We start from the raw sequence: 16,292 nt of genomic DNA, 5'->3' as shown, positions 1-16,292 counted from the left end.
ACAGCAACGACACCCAGGGGGTCGTGAGAGTTAAACACTATCTCATCAAGCGTTTAGTGTGCAGCCTGGCACATACAAAGTGCTGGCGATGCCGGCTCAGAGGCTTTTTTTTTTTTTTTTTTTTTTTGGCTCAGAGTATTAATGTATAATTTTAATGTTATTACAAATTGGAATCACTTAACCGTGCCCCCAAATGAGGATCTAGTTACAGTAGGCACAGCTAATAAAGCAACCTCACAAGAACTTAAAGGAGTTCTAAAGGAAACTGTCACCAGTGTCTGAGCTGAAGAGCCTTCCTGTTCACTCCCACAGGCCCGGAGCCCCGTGCTCGACCCCCTGCTAACCCAGGGCCTGGGCAGGCGCAGGTCCCCCGGCCCCCTTGAATCCTGCGCTCTGCTCCAACAGGCAACAAGAACAGATCCCCTCTCTCCTTCTCTTGCTCCCATTTCTTTATCACTAGTCTTCCTTCGACAGTATAGTTTCCAGTACACATTTCTCCTATTTGTAAATAAAAACTAGGCTCCAGGAACTCAGGGCCCTCCACTCATTCAACAAAATATTTACCAAATGCCTATTATGTGTCAGGCTCAGTGCCCGGCACTGGCTGTAAAGGAATCGACAGGACAGTCTCTGGTGAAGCTGAAAGTCTCATGGGGGCAGACCACAGTCAAGTGAACAGATCAACAACCGGGGTATGTGCTGGGGGAAATCTTGAAAGCCGATGCCTGACACCTCCTTACCGGCCTACCTCCTCCATCTACAAAGCCTGGAGCAATTAACAGGCCCTCAATCCAGGGTCTCTGGTGAGGAGAGCTTTTAGGCTGTTCAAAGGCCAGTGACCCAGACGTCTGTGTGGGCCAGTGTGCAAGCAGGATATCGACCCACATAAGGCAGCTGAAAGCCACAGAAGAGGGAGTATTTAATAACCAAATCACTGGGAATCAGCAGACCAAGTTCCTCCTCACAATTCTGTTTTAGAAAAACCCTCAGGACAGTTGTCAAAAGACAAGTTATTAAATCTGCTTCACTGGAAAATCATCATGAAAGAAAAGAAGTCTAATAAATATGGACAGAATCTTAAAACATGAACATAATTGGGAAGAATTTAATAAATGTGAATTCATTTTCACTGATAATCCTGTAAGAGATATGGACTAAATGATATCCCTGAAACTTGTCAGAACTTAGAAGAAAAGACTACATTTGTACGGTTTCCTTTAAACAAAGTTAAACGTTTCATTAAACACATCATCTCCTCCGAGAATACACGATGTTGATATTTCTTCATTTTACCGAACACTTCATAGGAAGTGTTTGTGTTCGTTTAGAATTATTTTGCCTAAAAACCAGCCAAGAGCGTGTGGTAATCCACTGAGTGAAGACTAAGAAATGGTGTGCTGGGGCACTCGGGAGTGAGAGCTTTGCACTTATCACAGAAAGGAAACTACATGTTCCAAACCTTCTTCCTCAGTAAAGTGAGGGACTCCTTAATTTTATCAACCAGGGCCTCGCTCTTCCCCTCAAACTTCAGTCCAAGCTTCCACTGCTTGATCCAGCTGTATTTGCTTATGAGTTTTTCTGGTAACTAGAGTATCAAGAAACAGAGAGAGAGAATGTTAACATTCCAGAAAGGCCATCACACGATCCAAGCTATAAGAAACAATGAAGCCTACAAGACCTACCTTCGTTTCCAGAATTAATTCCTGCACATCTGTCTGGGTTTAGGACAGCGGACCCAAATCTGGAAGTCAGGAACTCGGAAAGACCCACCCTGAGGAGGGCTTCTACAGTGAAATGGCAGTTCTGGTTGAGACCCAAAGGCACAATGTACCTGGCTGGGTTCCAGCCGCGGGGAGGAACGTTCCACAGCACTTTGTAAGGGTACGTGAAGGCAGTGTCCACACCAGGTCTTCGCGCAAACCACCCAAGCAGCTGCTGGGCTCACTGGTGCCTCCCTACCACTCCCTAATGCCTGACTCAGGAAGGCGCTTTGGGCCTGTGAGATGGTCCAGGATAGGGTAAAAACCTGTTCCTTTCCTGACTAGGAAAATAAAACCTAACTTCTGATATTTACACTATCATCAAAGTTTTCATATTAAAAAGAAATAATATGGTATCTAGTTTAACTACTCAGTGTAGTAAGATAAAAAATACAACTGAGAATACGACGCAGGGGTTAAGGGAGTTGCGATGGGCTAGCTCGTTAAAGAACTGACAGCCGAACTATTATTTTGCCTGTTTCCTTTTTTTTCCTGGAGCGTTTGCTATTTTGTTTTCCCCTCATCATCAATAGAATTTGGAGTCTGAAAAGCAAGCTGGGACATAACTGGATCGATGTCAGCATGGGAACTCAGACTTTCCCAACAGTCCTGGAGAAATCCATATAATTAGGCCGGGCACAGGCATGTCCCTTCAGTGCTATAAAATGCAGAAAGGAAAAAAGAGTTCACCTCCAAGTCAAAAGATCATTAGAGAATAATTAATTCCTCCCTAGAACCGGAGTTTGTTTAACAGTTATAATACAGTTTTAAATGAGGCCATGTGTTCAGTTCTCCTGGAATCTAAGGCTCTGAAGACCCTTTCATGAATGGGAACTCCAGTTTTACCTTCTCTTTACAGCAGTCATGTGGAAACTAAGGTGGTTTCATCTCTACAAAAAAACAAAACCACAATAGGGACGTAAATTCCTCTTTAGGTGGTTACCACAATGATGGCGTTAATGGGGGAGGGGCTGTGTTCTCATCTTATTATGATGACAAATGACCACCCGCCCAAGAGCAGCCCAGCTCTGTGCCCACACTGTCCTACATTTTAGCAACATGTGGGCAGTTCTGCTGCAAACTTTGTATCAGCTTCTCTGGTTTATCACCAGACTCTAAAATGCCCTCAAGTGGCAATAAGCTGAAATCACAACTGGGCACAGAGAAGTGCAATGAGCAGAAAATACTAGCTACGCAGATGTGAGCTGGGAAACGGGGTGGAAGGAAGCCCAGAAAACATGAGCATCACGTGACATTGTGCATGTACCTAAAAAGCAGGCACGATACTCAATTACTCAAGAGACCCCAAAGATCTAACTACACAGAGCAAAACCCAAATAAAAGTCCATTTCCTCATTCCTTCCATGCATGGGCCAAAGTATTGCTGGAATAATTATCAAGGGCTGTATATGCTGGGAGCTGTGGAGATCCTGGAGAAAGCCCAAAACTGAGGTGTGAAAAGAAACTACGAGGAAAGCATAATGGAGCTGAAATTCTTTACTCAGATGAAAAAAATGAGTATAGCTTTAAATGCTTTCAGGAGGTCATGACACATACAACACACACACACAGCCATTCCTTTACACACACAGAGACTGGACTTCTGTTAGGGTAAGAGAGACGTAAAGAAGACACAAAATTAAAAACAAGAAACAATGATGGGAAATACTTAATAAAGCAGGCAATTAGCTTAGGTGTAATTTCATTTGTGACTGAAATATAAAAACAGCCTGTTTTCTCTAGCAAATGTCCATAATTCTCGAAATCAGCACCATGGTTAAAGGGATAGCAAGTAACAAAAATGTGGCATCCCCAAACTGTCTCATGAGTTCTGATATACAGTCTATCCCACCCTAAGCAAGCAAACACTGTCACAGGTCCCACCCACTCAGAGACATTCTAAAACTATGGAACCAAAAGACCCCTGCCCCGAAGGATACCACCTCTTGGGGACCCGGCTGCTGCCCAAGTTTAAGAACAGCCAGACCAAGCCACGTCCAAGGTCAGGGTCAGGGTCACGGTCAGATCACCCGACTGCAGTCAAACACAGAGACTAGGATCTGGACAGAAGCAGAAACGACAGACAGGGAGCCAAGACATGATGACAGGAGGTGAGGGGCGGCCGAACTGTCAGACGGGCCATGAACGAGCAAGGCCAGAGGGGCTGGGCAGCACAGGACGAACGGCCTGGGCCCTCCTCCACTGAGCTCACGTTAAGGGGAGGGTCTCGGTCTAGCGCTCCTATTTCCCTTGAATCTCCTGAAACCAAGCGTGTTCTAGGAGAGAGGGAAAATGGCAAGACGCTACAAAGACCATCTCTCCAAATGTAAACGGAAGCAGATACAGCCAGCTACAGGGTGTGTAGCTTCTCTGGGCTCCCCGAATTCTTGACGGAATGCAAGCTGAGGTCAAGGGATGTTTAGCACAGCACGCAGCCTGCAGGCTGGGCCAGGGCTGGTTCTGAGTCTACAGACTCGCATACAAACTCAGGTGTCCCAGGACCTGCCTGATGCCCAGTGCTGAAGAGGTGGGTTACTACAGAGCATGGGCAGTTCAGGAGACCCTAATAATGCTGAAACTAGGTTCCCTCCAACCTGCCTGCTGAGAGCAGCCTTTTTATGTCCCCAGAATTGGTCAGTGCTCCAAGGACTTCTAAAAGCCCCGTGGACACCAGGACATATGCCTGTCACTGGATGCAGGGTGGTGGTCAGAAGAGGCCCTTGGCAATTCAGAAAGATCGAGGATCAGGGGAAACTGAGACAGACTTATTTGCCAGATGGTTATTGTGTTTATAACAGCGAGCCTACCCCATTTTAAACCCCATAATTTATACCAACTTGTAACAGCAAGCATGGCTTAATTAACATGACAGCATGCAAGTTATCCTGATTTAGTAGGAAGACGGGTAAGAAATGGGCACAGAGACTTTCATACCAAAACTCCTGTAAGACCTTCTTGTTTTGTAGAATAGAGTTAAGTATCACCTGATCTGCTTGTCAGGTGACAAGCATCAGGTGTTAACGCTCTGCTTGTCATGAGCGTTAACTAATATTAAGACGTCTCCTTATTACAGTTCACAAGTAGTCTCTGGTAACAGAGAGACCCCCCCTTGCGGGGTGAGGCGGTCCGGGTACCCCACCACCACGGTGCGCCACCGGCTTCTGTAGGCCTCACCACCCGTCGGTATTCGTACCTGGTTCCACCCCAACTTCGTCCAGTCACGCTGCACCGCCCTCTCGCTCACTCATCGAGACCCTTGTCAGTGTGGACCTTCCGACAGGAGACCAGGCGGAAGGGCCAGAATGAGAACAGGGGTGGAATGCCATCCACAGGAGGCTGTCTGAGACACCTGGGAGGCGGTTAAAAACCAGTCTGGTCAAGTGCGACTACCAAGTCTGTGTACCCCTTCCTGCACTGGCACTTCAAATGAGAAGCGTGTGGTGCATCTGTCACCCGCCCAAGACACACAGCAAAACAGACCCTGTCAGGAAAGTGCTCACATCAAGGGAATCTGCTGGGGGCTGGAAAGTCAACACAGGGACAAGTCTTCTAGTTGGATGAGAGCAAGAAAAGTTTAATAAACTTTCATACTAAACTCACGATCAGGTATGATGTGCTTTTTCTCCCTGACGTGGGCCTCTTGGCATTCGAGAAAGGTTAGGTGACAAAAATAATACCACTGTGACCAACTAATTATGCTCCCAAGAGAAAAACTCTACTTGTTGACTGATACATACAGAAAAGGGAAGAAATTAGAAAGAGTACTTGAGAATTTCCGCATGACTCAAATGAAGTCAGGAAAACCACCTTAAAGCCCCCATTGCTCATACACGCAACGTGCTCTCGTACCGATCAGAAACCAAGCACAACCTACCTAGACTATTTTTAATTTGGCAGATAACCTTACCCAAAAGTATCCTGTTAGTAAAATAAAAATTATGCTTTACTTTCATGGAGCGTATTCTGTATGTTTAATTATGTAGAACACTACTTGCACCAGAGTTCCTTGGAAAGTTAAAAATTCAAATTCATTACATCAATTAAGTCCATAAATCTAAGCAGCCCCTTAAAGTAAAAGGCTCAAAGGCAAACAGCCTAAAATTGAGGAGGATTTTATGTCACAATCAATAGATAAAGCTATGGTTGTCAAACAAAAGTTAAAGCAAAATGCAGTGAGATCACCCATGTCTGCTTCCCAAGCAGTGTCTCATGTCCACAGGCATGCTTTTGACTGACCAACAATTCTGAAATATTTCTGTACTAATATATGTCTAATTTGCAAAGCTAAAAATAGCCTAGTGTATCAATTTCTTTTGCTCCTTTCTCAAAAAAAACCACAAGCTAATACTGAGAAATCTGCTTAAGATGACGTATCTTTGGGACTTCCCTGGTGGCGCAGTGGTTAAGAATCCGCCTGCCAATGCAGGGGACACGGGTTCAATCCCTGGTCTGGGAAGATCCCACGTGCCGCAGAGCAACTAAGCCCGTGCACCACACCTACTGAGCCCGTGAGCCACAACTACTGAAGCCCATGCGCCTAGAGCCCATGCTCAACAAGAGAAGCCACAGCAATGAGAAGCCCACGCACCACAGCGAAGAGCAGCCCCCGCTCACCACAACTAGAGAAAGCCCGCGCGTAGCAACGAAGACCCAATGCCGCCAAAAATAAATAAACAAAATAAATATAAACTTATATAAAAAAAAAGATGATGTATCTTTGGTTAGAAGAAAGTATCTTTCACAGGTATTGTTTAAATAGTTTATACACACGTGCTTTGATACCAGTTTATAAAGTAGATAATCACCTGAGAGACAGGTGGTATCCTCCACCCACTGATCCTGGTTTTGCTCTTTGAGGGTATGTGATACCCCGTCCACCTAACAGACCTAATTGGCTTAACTGCCAACGAGTATCCTCTAAAAGTCTTTATTCTAGGCAAATACCCCAGCTCCTTCAACTGTTCCCCAAAGCAGATGAGCCATGTCGGGCACACTCCCACCTGTACTGAGGGTACAGGCACAGAGCTGCACTCGGTCCTCAAGATGGGATCTGACCAGCCCCGTTCAAGACAGGGCTGTCACTGCCTGTGTTTGAGAAGCATTCCTCTTAAGACAGGGCTTCCTTATCACTGCAGGCATCCCACATCAGTGGGCTCGTACTGGGCCTGCAATCCATTAAAATCCTGACTCTTTCTTCCCCCCTCATAAGCTGCTGGTAAGGCAGATCTCCCACAGCTAGCACTTTGAGTTCTGGTTTGGGGTTTTGTTTTAATACAGGCACAAGATTTCCTATTTTCTTCCAAGTAATGTCATATTGTGAGTTCTGCTCGATCGTGCCTGCCCACCAAAGTCTTTTGGGATAGTCTATCATCCAACCTATCATGACCTGAAGCTGATGTGTGTCGCGGATACACGACACACTGATAACGTGACTTCCTGGGGTGCAGATGGAAAGCCTTAAAGAGGGCCCGGCACGGGACACAGCCCCTGACCCTCACCTCCCCTGGCTGAAGGCAACCATCCCTCTTCCAGTGTTGCTGCCCTGTCGCCTGCCAAGCCAGTTCTCCTAACGCTCTGCAGACGGTGCTGCTTCCCTGAACTGGAGCTAGAACCACAGGAACCTGCCTCCTCAAACCCCAGCAGGTTCTCAGACAGTACAATACATAGCCCACTTGGTAGAGACTCCAACACCGAAGTCAAACTGCCCTAAGTGCTATGAACAAACCCTAAACACCTGCTCCCTAATTCAGCTGAAGCACTGAAGATATTTTATCACCCTCCTCTTCTGGGGAAATATCTGTCATTTTTGGTCGCTTTGCTATGCAAAATCATCTCAGCCACACAAAACTGAATAAACCCACACACTGACGTCACACCGCAGACAGTACTAGCACATGGCACAGGGCAGAGAAGGGGAAGTCTTTCTCACAAAAGCGACTGGAAACATTGCAGACTCAAACCTGCAGCAGCAGCGTACCAGCGTGAGCTCCGGGTCCTGCAGCCAGGAGGGCAGCGCGGCCGGCTGGCTCATGGCCTGGAAGAGCGTGGCCCTCAGCGCGCAGTAATTATCTCCACGGACTCGCCTGATGGAGGTGAATTTCTGAGACACCTCCTCGTAGCCCTGGACAAAAGCATCAGAGAATTTAAAATGGTCATTACCGACTTCAGAAGAGTGGGGAGAATTTTATTCCTGTGGAAAAAATGTGCCCCCAATCACTAGAAGAACGGAAACAGGACTGGCTGAGTCTTTCGTGTAAGATATTTGAATTCTTTTTTTAATTAATCAAAGGAAATTAACAAATGTTAGCATTGTACATAGTATCAGCATATGTAGCAGACGCAACATACGAGAACATATAAAATAATACACCAAGTACTACTAAAACGCTAGTCACCCCCAAAGTTGGAGTTATATGCCCCTTAGCAACCGTTGTAACATTCACTTATTAATAACCAACATTCTGAAGGCTTTAATCTGTGTTTAGATTGACCCTAAACTCTTTAATGAAGAGACAGGAAGAAAAGAGCGATGTACCCAGCTCGTATCTCCATATTAAAAATAATACCCCCAAATCCCAAATTTCCGTGAAATACATAAAAAAACTACATGCTAGGAGGTGCCTGGATAAATTGTTAGACTTTTTCAAAAGGCGGATTTCAGTGTCATTCTTGTTCAGCCTGGAAGTGAAACAAGGAAATGAAACTGCTCAGCGACATGTTCAGTCAACTCACACACAGCCACCCAAAGGGAGCATTTTGAGCGCGCCCCCCACAAAGGACGCCGTCAAATCCCAGTGACCTGGGCCAGGGGCCCAGACGACTGAGCTCGCCGCTGGGCGCTGCTCGGGCACCGGCATCGACTTCGCGGCTTCCCCGCCTCACTCGCCCCCAACCGGGCAGACCTTTCGCTAGTCCTGCTCTTCCGCAACAATCACTCGAAACCCTGCTTCCTACCCACACTTACACAAAAGAAGAAGTGTCGCCCTCATGGGGTGGGCACCATGTAGACAGTCATCCTGTGTCCAGGCACTGCACCCTGTTATTAGTTGTTTTCAAGGTTCAAGTCACAGGACGATGTTCTAAGTGGATATGAAAGTACGTCTTTCCAATAATAAAGTTTTGAGAGTTGCATTTTTATTCAGTGGCCCAACCGTTGCAATGTAAGGGCCCGTCAAGCAGACTCACGCCTGCTAATATGCACCTCTTCCCTATGGTGAACCCCTAGTTATCCCGAATACTCAGGATGGCTAGTTCCATAGCAACTGTATCTTTCCAAGTGTGTAAAAGAATATCCAAAACAAAACAATTAGACAAATAAGGACTAAAAGATAACTGAGATCCAAGCTGTTATCAGGCCCAGAAATGCTCTAATGACTGCCACGGGTCCCGATGGGATGCTTTTCTAACTGATGTGCCTTTGATTACTTGGTCACCGAAGGGTCCAACTATAGGGTCATATCTTTACCTCAAACTGAAATCATAGAGGAATGACTTCAGCATGAGTTCCAAAATATGGACACTTGGATAACTTAGTAAACATCTTCAATCACATGCTTTAAGGTGCCAACTGTTAGAAGAGATCCTTTGAAGAGACTGGGATCAAAAACTAAGGTTGCCAAGTCAGTGTAAGCATTTCTGGGGAAGATGAGAAAACAGTTTAGATACCTGGCCTCTGGTTATCTACTTTGATACAGAGCTGGGGGTCTTTACAAAATCTACGAGTAGCCAATATGCATAGTCAGCAGATGGCCACACAGATCTAAACGTTCTTAAGCTCTGGCAGGAACTGAGAGTCCCAGGTATGTCGTGATCGAGCTCTCTAACGAGTGCCTGAGACACAAGTAGTCTACAGTCCAGACTTGCCGGAAACAGGGCTGACACTTGCTCTCAGAGCTTCAAAAGTGGCAGTGACATTCGAGTACGGTCAGCCCATTTCAGGGCAGGCATGGGCAGCTGAGGTGCCTGATGAAAGGGGCACAACATTTTCTACAAAATGAAGCTCTGAGGACAAGAACAAATATATTCAAATACTTAACAATTTTAAATCCTAAACAGTACAGTTCTAAACAAACAAAAAAACATTTTTAAGATATTTCTATCAAACATGACAGGTCAATATCTCTAACGTGCCAGAAGTGCATTCAAACTTGTAACGTAAATAATCCCAAGAGAAAAATAAGTAAAGGGTATGTATAATCCATAAGTTACAAGAGGTGGTAGAAGTGTTAGGGCACAACTGCCATTTCCGTAGCTCGGAGGAAGTCAGATATGGCCACGCCTTGAACAGCCCGGGGTGCGCGTGTGGGGCGCAGTTGGCCCGCTGGCCCCCAACTCTGTCAAAAACCCGCATGTAACTTCACAGGCGGCCCTCTGCATCCATGCGGCATGTAGTGCTGTAGTCCATGTTTAGTGGAAAGATCTGCAAAGAAGTGGGCCCAAGCAGCTCAAACCTGTGTTTTTCAAGCGTCAACTGGAGTAGCAACTTCAATCTACAAAGGAACGCTGGATTCAGGATACATCTGAGGGGGAACCAGTAGAGTGTGCTGCTCGACCCGCTGTGCGGTGGGAGTGGGTCAAGGGGCCTGACTCGAGCAATGACCCAACCCAGTCATAGCCACAGCGGGACCGTGTCATGGGAATCCCTGATTTCCCACAGCCTTGGAAGGACTACCTTAGGGTCATCAATCTATGCAATGGGACTGAAAGGGGGACAGCTCCTGGGATGCCCTAAATCAGGGGTCCCCAACCCCTGGGCCACGGACCGGTACCGGTCTGTGGCCTGTTAGGAACCGGGCCACACAGCAGGAGGAGAGCGGCGGGCGAGCGAGCGAAGCTTCATCTGTATTTACAGGCGCTCCCCATCACTTGCATTACCACCTGAGCTCCGCCTCCTGTCAGCATTATGGTGAGTTGTATAATTATGTCATTATGTATTACGATGTAATAATCACAGAAATAAAGTGCACAATAAATGCAATGTGCTTGAATCATCCCGAAACCATCCCCCTCCCCGAGTCCGTGGAAAAATCATCTTCCACGAAACCTGTCCCTGGTGCCAAAAAGGTTGGGGACCGCTGCCCTAAATAAAGGAAGTAGTTCCAGATCCCTCTGCTTAGAAGGTACAGGAGGGTCCAGGCCCCTAGAACTGGAGGACATGGAAAGAAACCTGAGTGGGGACAGCAGATGTATGAAGTCTGCGCCTTTTACCTCACCAGGCCAGAAGGGCAGTGTTCCCAAATGACCCCAAGAGGACAACCAGTGGCTGGCCCAACCCTGAACAGCGCAGAGCCGTTCATGTGTTTTCCAAAGAAATCAAGTTACTGAATAACTGATTATGATTCTATGTTAATACTGTGACTCCAAACAAGTCCCTTATCTTTGGAGCCTGTTTCCTCATCTCTAACGTTAGAACACCAATAATTACATAGTCTAGTGGCAGTTGTCATAACTAACATCTAAAAATACAAAAGGACATATTACGTAATTACTTATGATAGACTATTGGAAAGACTCAAAATGCGTGCATCCAGGCATCATACCTTTTTCATACATGTTGCTTTTTGCGTATTTCCCCTCCATTCTTTTTTGCAATAGTCCATGATATCCATTTCAGGAGCTACACTTAATCTGGGTTCTGTTAAAGAATTAAAAAAAGAGGGGGGGGGGTGGGGAGGGGGAAACAATGAAACAAAGCAACATCAGAATAATGGTACTGCTTTACCTGAGATTTCCTTTCTCGCTCACTGCAGTCCCCCAAAACCCAGAATTCCACCACTGCCTACCACCTGGTCCAGACCTCCAGCACCTCGCTCCTAGATGACCACCGAGGTCTCCCAGTGGGCCTCCCCGTCACCATACCCTACCAAGCATTCTCCACACGGCAGCCAGAGGGGTGCATTTAACACTGGAGTCAGACGCTGCCCACCGCTGCTGGGCTCCAAGGCCTCCCATCACACTCGATTCCACTCCCTTACTACCTACAAGGGCCTCCTGCCCTGGCCGCCCACTGCCTTTCTGGCCTCAGCTCCCACCACTCCCCACACTGACGGTTCCTGCCCCGCCTGCGTGGCACCCGCTCCTCACTCCCTGAAGGTCTCTGCTCACCTCCTGACACTGACGCCCAATATCAAAAGGTCACACGCACCCCTTCACTCTATTCCCCTTACATGGTTTTGTTTTTCTTATTGGCACTTATCAACACCTGACATATTTCTTTTTCTGCACCCTGCCTTCCCCACCCCTACACAGACACACAGACACACACCACACATACACACGGCACAACATGAGCTCCCTGAGGGCAGGGGCTATGTTTTGTTTCTCAGCTGTGCCCTCAGCACCTGTAACCACACAGACCCAGGTGCCCATGAATAATGTTCAAATTAAATACGCAGCAGTCTAAGCTCTGAGAAGATACATCTAATGATTTGTAATTTGTTTTTTACATCCATTATACAAAGAGATAACCCCTCTATTACAAAAGTATATTTAATTGTCTTTATTTAGTTATATCCTGCCTTGATCCCAAAAGGCTATAAACTGTTGATAATCAGCCAGAAATTAATGGAGCTCTCAACATTAGTTGAACCACAGACCTTGTCTGACTCTAATAACACATCCCCCCAAATTAAAAAATACAACTTATGATCAAATGATATAGCAAAAAAATGGCCTTTAAACTTTCCTTGTTTAACATATGAGGTTTGAGATTTGATTTTGTGGCATACGCATATGCACGCACATGCGTATGTCTGTGCGGATGTTCTAGGAAGAAAGAGAAGTAAATTCCCAGGCATCTCTTGACTTCCTTTTTAAAATACTGAAGAAGTAAATGTTAGCAAAGAAATCAGGATATACACACAGAAGTACCTTACAACATATCTACTCAGGAGGAAGTTGAACACAAAATAAAGATGTTATATTCAGCTCAATTCAATAAACACTTACTGCGTGTCTAGTATGTGCCAAGCTTTGAGCTAGGAACGGGGCGGGGGTATGAAGACGTTAAAGCCCCAGATTCTGTCCTGAATGTGTTTAGAGACTAGTGAAGAAGAAAGGACCACAGGTACTCACCACGCAGGGTGTGACGGATGAGGGATGACTGATTGGAGGAGCCCAGCAGGAGCCCCTAATCCCTGTCTGCAGTTCAGGTAAACCGATTTTTTTTTCAAACACAAAATGTAAGAACCGCCTGTTTTAAAAATCTCATGGTAAATCCTTTCACAAGGAAAACAAACCTTTTATACAAAAGGGAAAATAACACATATACAGATAACAGATACATTTATCTGTGGCATAAGTCAGGACTGGCTTAAAGGTAAAACAGACCCCTGGGGCATAATACACGGAGACCACAAATACCACCGCTGCAGAGCCAACCCTCAAATACAAACCAGTCATTGTTTGAAGTCAATAAACACTGTTTGAGTGTCTATTTAGTGGAGGGAAGATTTCCCTTTTATCGCCCTTCTTACTCACCTCCCCGCAAAGCTTGAGGAACTACAAATGTCCAGAGCTGAGGACACTTCTCGGGGCACGTTCTGCCACGAGGCAGAGCATGCTTCCAGCTCAGGAAGGGCCTCCCGGGAAGAAGGTCCAGCCTTGCCACTCTCCCCACTTGCAGTCCTCTTCCTGTGTGCACCAAGACAGGACCCGGCCCCTGGTCGGCGAGGCAGGCCACACCTCAGGACTGAGGGGAGAAGGCAGGAGGCTCAGCGGGCTCAGAGGCCAAGCCACAAGCCACAGCCCTGTGCTGAATCAGAGGTCCGCGTGACACGGTGAGGGTGGAAAATGGGTACTCGCAAAGCGCCAGCATCAGAATTATACTTTCAGTCCCATCCTGCCGCCATTCTTTGGGAGGAGGGCTCCAACCGCCACCGCGTGCCATCCTCCAGGCTAGAAGCTGGAGACACAGGACAGGCAGTGCCTGACCGCTAGCGGTTTAAGTATACAACAGTTCCTTGCTTTGTTTAACTGCATCCAACACAGACTGATTAGTGTTCCCAGGAAAGAACATTTCTAGTGGCAAAAAATCCCCACAAAGACAAACACTCTCGAGAACACAAAAAAACACAAAGGGGGAAGCTGAAAATCAGAGTGGCAACCAGAAGCCAAAATAACCAAGAGGTCTGTTCCTTAACCACCATATGGTGACAAAGACAAGGATTCAGACTCTCAGAGGATGGGAAGTTAAAACTGAACCCCTCCAGAACGCTGGGACTCTCAATTGAGAGGCTAGGGCAAGAATCGCCAACTTTTTCTCTGGTGGGCCAGAGAGCAAGTAACGTAGGCTTTGAGGGTATAAGGTTTTCTCTCACAACTACTCAACTTTACTATGCATGAAAATCACCATGGGGGATGTGTAAACCAAGAAGTCCCAATAAAACTTTATTTACAAAACCAGGTGCCATGTCAAATTTGGCCAGGGAGCTATAGTTTGCTGACCCCTGGGCTAGGTGAAAAAAAACCTTTTCACTAACAAAGAGAGAGCATAAAAAAAACTCTCTGCCTTGGCCTGGGCCCTGACTCGGGGAGAGAGGAAGCCTCCCCGGAGAATTCATAGCCACGGGCCGGCTCTCACACTGGGACAGGGTGTGACCTCACACTAGCTGCAAGACCCTGGAGGCTCAGACCCAGCAACTAACCTAACGTGGCCCAAGGCAGGTGACTCCCTGGGTGCCTGGCAGAAAGAAGGCGAAATTCTCTCACGCTCAAGACCGGCCGCATAAACTCCACACAGACACACAAAAGCTGAGCTTAGAATTCAAACTCTGAAGAGACAAGAAAGAAGGAAAAATAGCAACTGGCATAATTAGGCCCACCCGGATTTTCAGATAATGGGATGATCAGGCCTGAAGGAGTATGTTCAAAATGCTTAAACGAATAAAAGAAGGAATAAAAACATGAGCAAAGAGCAATACACTACCAAAAGAAGACCAAGCAAATTCGGAGGGAAAACAGAACCTTTCCAAAAAAAGAAAGAAAAAGAAAATATTTCCGAAGGAACTGTCCTGAACGCAACAGAGGCTGAAAGTCAGAAAATATCTGAAAGGGTGTGTAACAGAGGGACCTGGATGACTGAATGAAAGCTAGCAAACACCTCATTAGAACTATGAAAGGAGTAAGTAGAGAGAATAGGAAAACGGCAACATTCAGAAAGATAGTGGCTGAGAATTCTCCTGAACTGATGAAAACTAGCCATCCTCAGATTCAGAAAGTAAAAAAAAAAATCCCAAGCAAAATGTTTAAAAGAAAAAAAAAAAAAAAAATCCATACTTAAGAAAACTCAAGGAGAAACTGCAGGACACCGAAGACAAAGAGAAGACAGAGAAAGACAGACTTCCAAGGATCGGACTGACTGCAGTACTTTCAACTACAACAGAAACCAGAAGACAATGCAATAAGATCATCAAGAAAATTAGAAAAAACAAATATTCATCTGGGGTTATTCAAGAAAGAAAGTAAAATAAAGAAATTTTTATATGGACAGAGCTTCCACCAGAGGCACTTCCATAGGATGTTATTGCAGGAAGGGCCATGGACCCAGGAGGACTGAGATTCAGGGTATAAAGGGATCCATTCTGACCTCAGACTAAAGCTGGACAAGGCCTCAGACAAGGCCCCCTGAAAAGCTAGAGCACCTGCACAGGCCCTCCCTGGGGGGCAGAGGAGAATTCCAACAGAGAGCCTGCAGAGAGAGCGCGAGAGCAAGGGGCTCCTGCGCCCACAGCAGGAATGAACCATGGCTGAAGAAGCACTTTCTCCTCAGGAATGTGAGCGCTAAGGACGGAATCCGCGGTGAACTGTGCGCAGCTGCAGCAGGGGATTCGAGCATCCTCTGAAGGTTATGGGGGGCCAGACCGTGACAAATAACATCTCCCTCGGCTACCACAGTGACGAGTTCCACCAACGCCTTGTGAGGAAGACTCGAAAATTACCATCAAAGACCCCACTTTGTATCTCTTGTTCCTAATTACACATATGGTGCTGTGCTAACCGTACGACAAACAGGAGCTAGTTCTTAAACCAGAACACACACATCACACAAGTAGTGCACGAGAAAATGCCACCTGTGAATCACCTGTGGCATGCCCCCAAATCGGAGCATCTTCACGGGGCTCCCGCACGAGGCTAGCAGGGAAGGAAGCGGGCACTTCTCCACACACAGCCCCGCCGGCCGCGCCCCCAGCAGAGGCTCACCCTATAGCAGCCGTGGGTCCACGGGTCCTGGCGGGCTGAGCAGAGCAGGCACGACTGAGCAGAAGCATGGACACAAAATCATGAAGTGACGGGAGAATCAGTGCTCTCAGTCCCACGCCCGTTCTTCCTCACCAGTTCATCACGTTCACACGGCCTTCTGCACGCAAAGACCCGGAGAGCCGGCTTCTCAGTAAGTCCTTCCACTTGAAACGAAAAATGCCCTTCAAACCCAAACTCTCCCTCTAAGAATATCAGGAAGTCAAGAACTGAGAGAGAGTGGTGTCAAGAGATTAAACAAAGCCTCACGGGCGCAAAAACCATATGAATGTAAAG

General features: G+C 46.6%; 1 protein-coding gene across 8 annotated transcripts in view; it reads right to left on the bottom strand.

Moving 5' to 3' along the window:
- The window catches only part of OTULIN (OTU deubiquitinase with linear linkage specificity), a 71,170-nt gene that overhangs the window by 46,528 nt on the left and 8,350 nt on the right, over window positions 1–16,292 (bottom strand). For 6 of the 8 annotated variants that reach the window (XM_082380369.1, XM_082380370.1, XM_082380364.1 and 3 more), the window contains 3 exons: window positions 11,300–11,394; window positions 7,738–7,881; window positions 1,460–1,585 (listed from right to left, as the gene is read on the bottom strand). In XM_082380369.1, the coding sequence (XP_082236495.1) occupies window positions 1,460–1,585; window positions 7,738–7,881; window positions 11,300–11,394 (365 nt within the window). The remainder of the gene's footprint in view (window positions 1–1,459; window positions 1,586–7,737; window positions 7,882–11,299; window positions 11,395–16,292) is intronic. The other 2 variants (XM_082380365.1, XM_082380366.1) reach the window with 2 other exon arrangements.

Source organism: Balaenoptera borealis, assembly GCF_965194805.1.
Source record: "Balaenoptera borealis genome assembly, chromosome: 2".
Lineage (NCBI taxonomy): Eukaryota > Metazoa > Chordata > Mammalia > Artiodactyla > Balaenopteridae > Balaenoptera > Balaenoptera borealis.
Note: the sequence above shows the minus strand (reverse complement) of the source record. Positions and strands in the feature narration are given on the sequence as shown.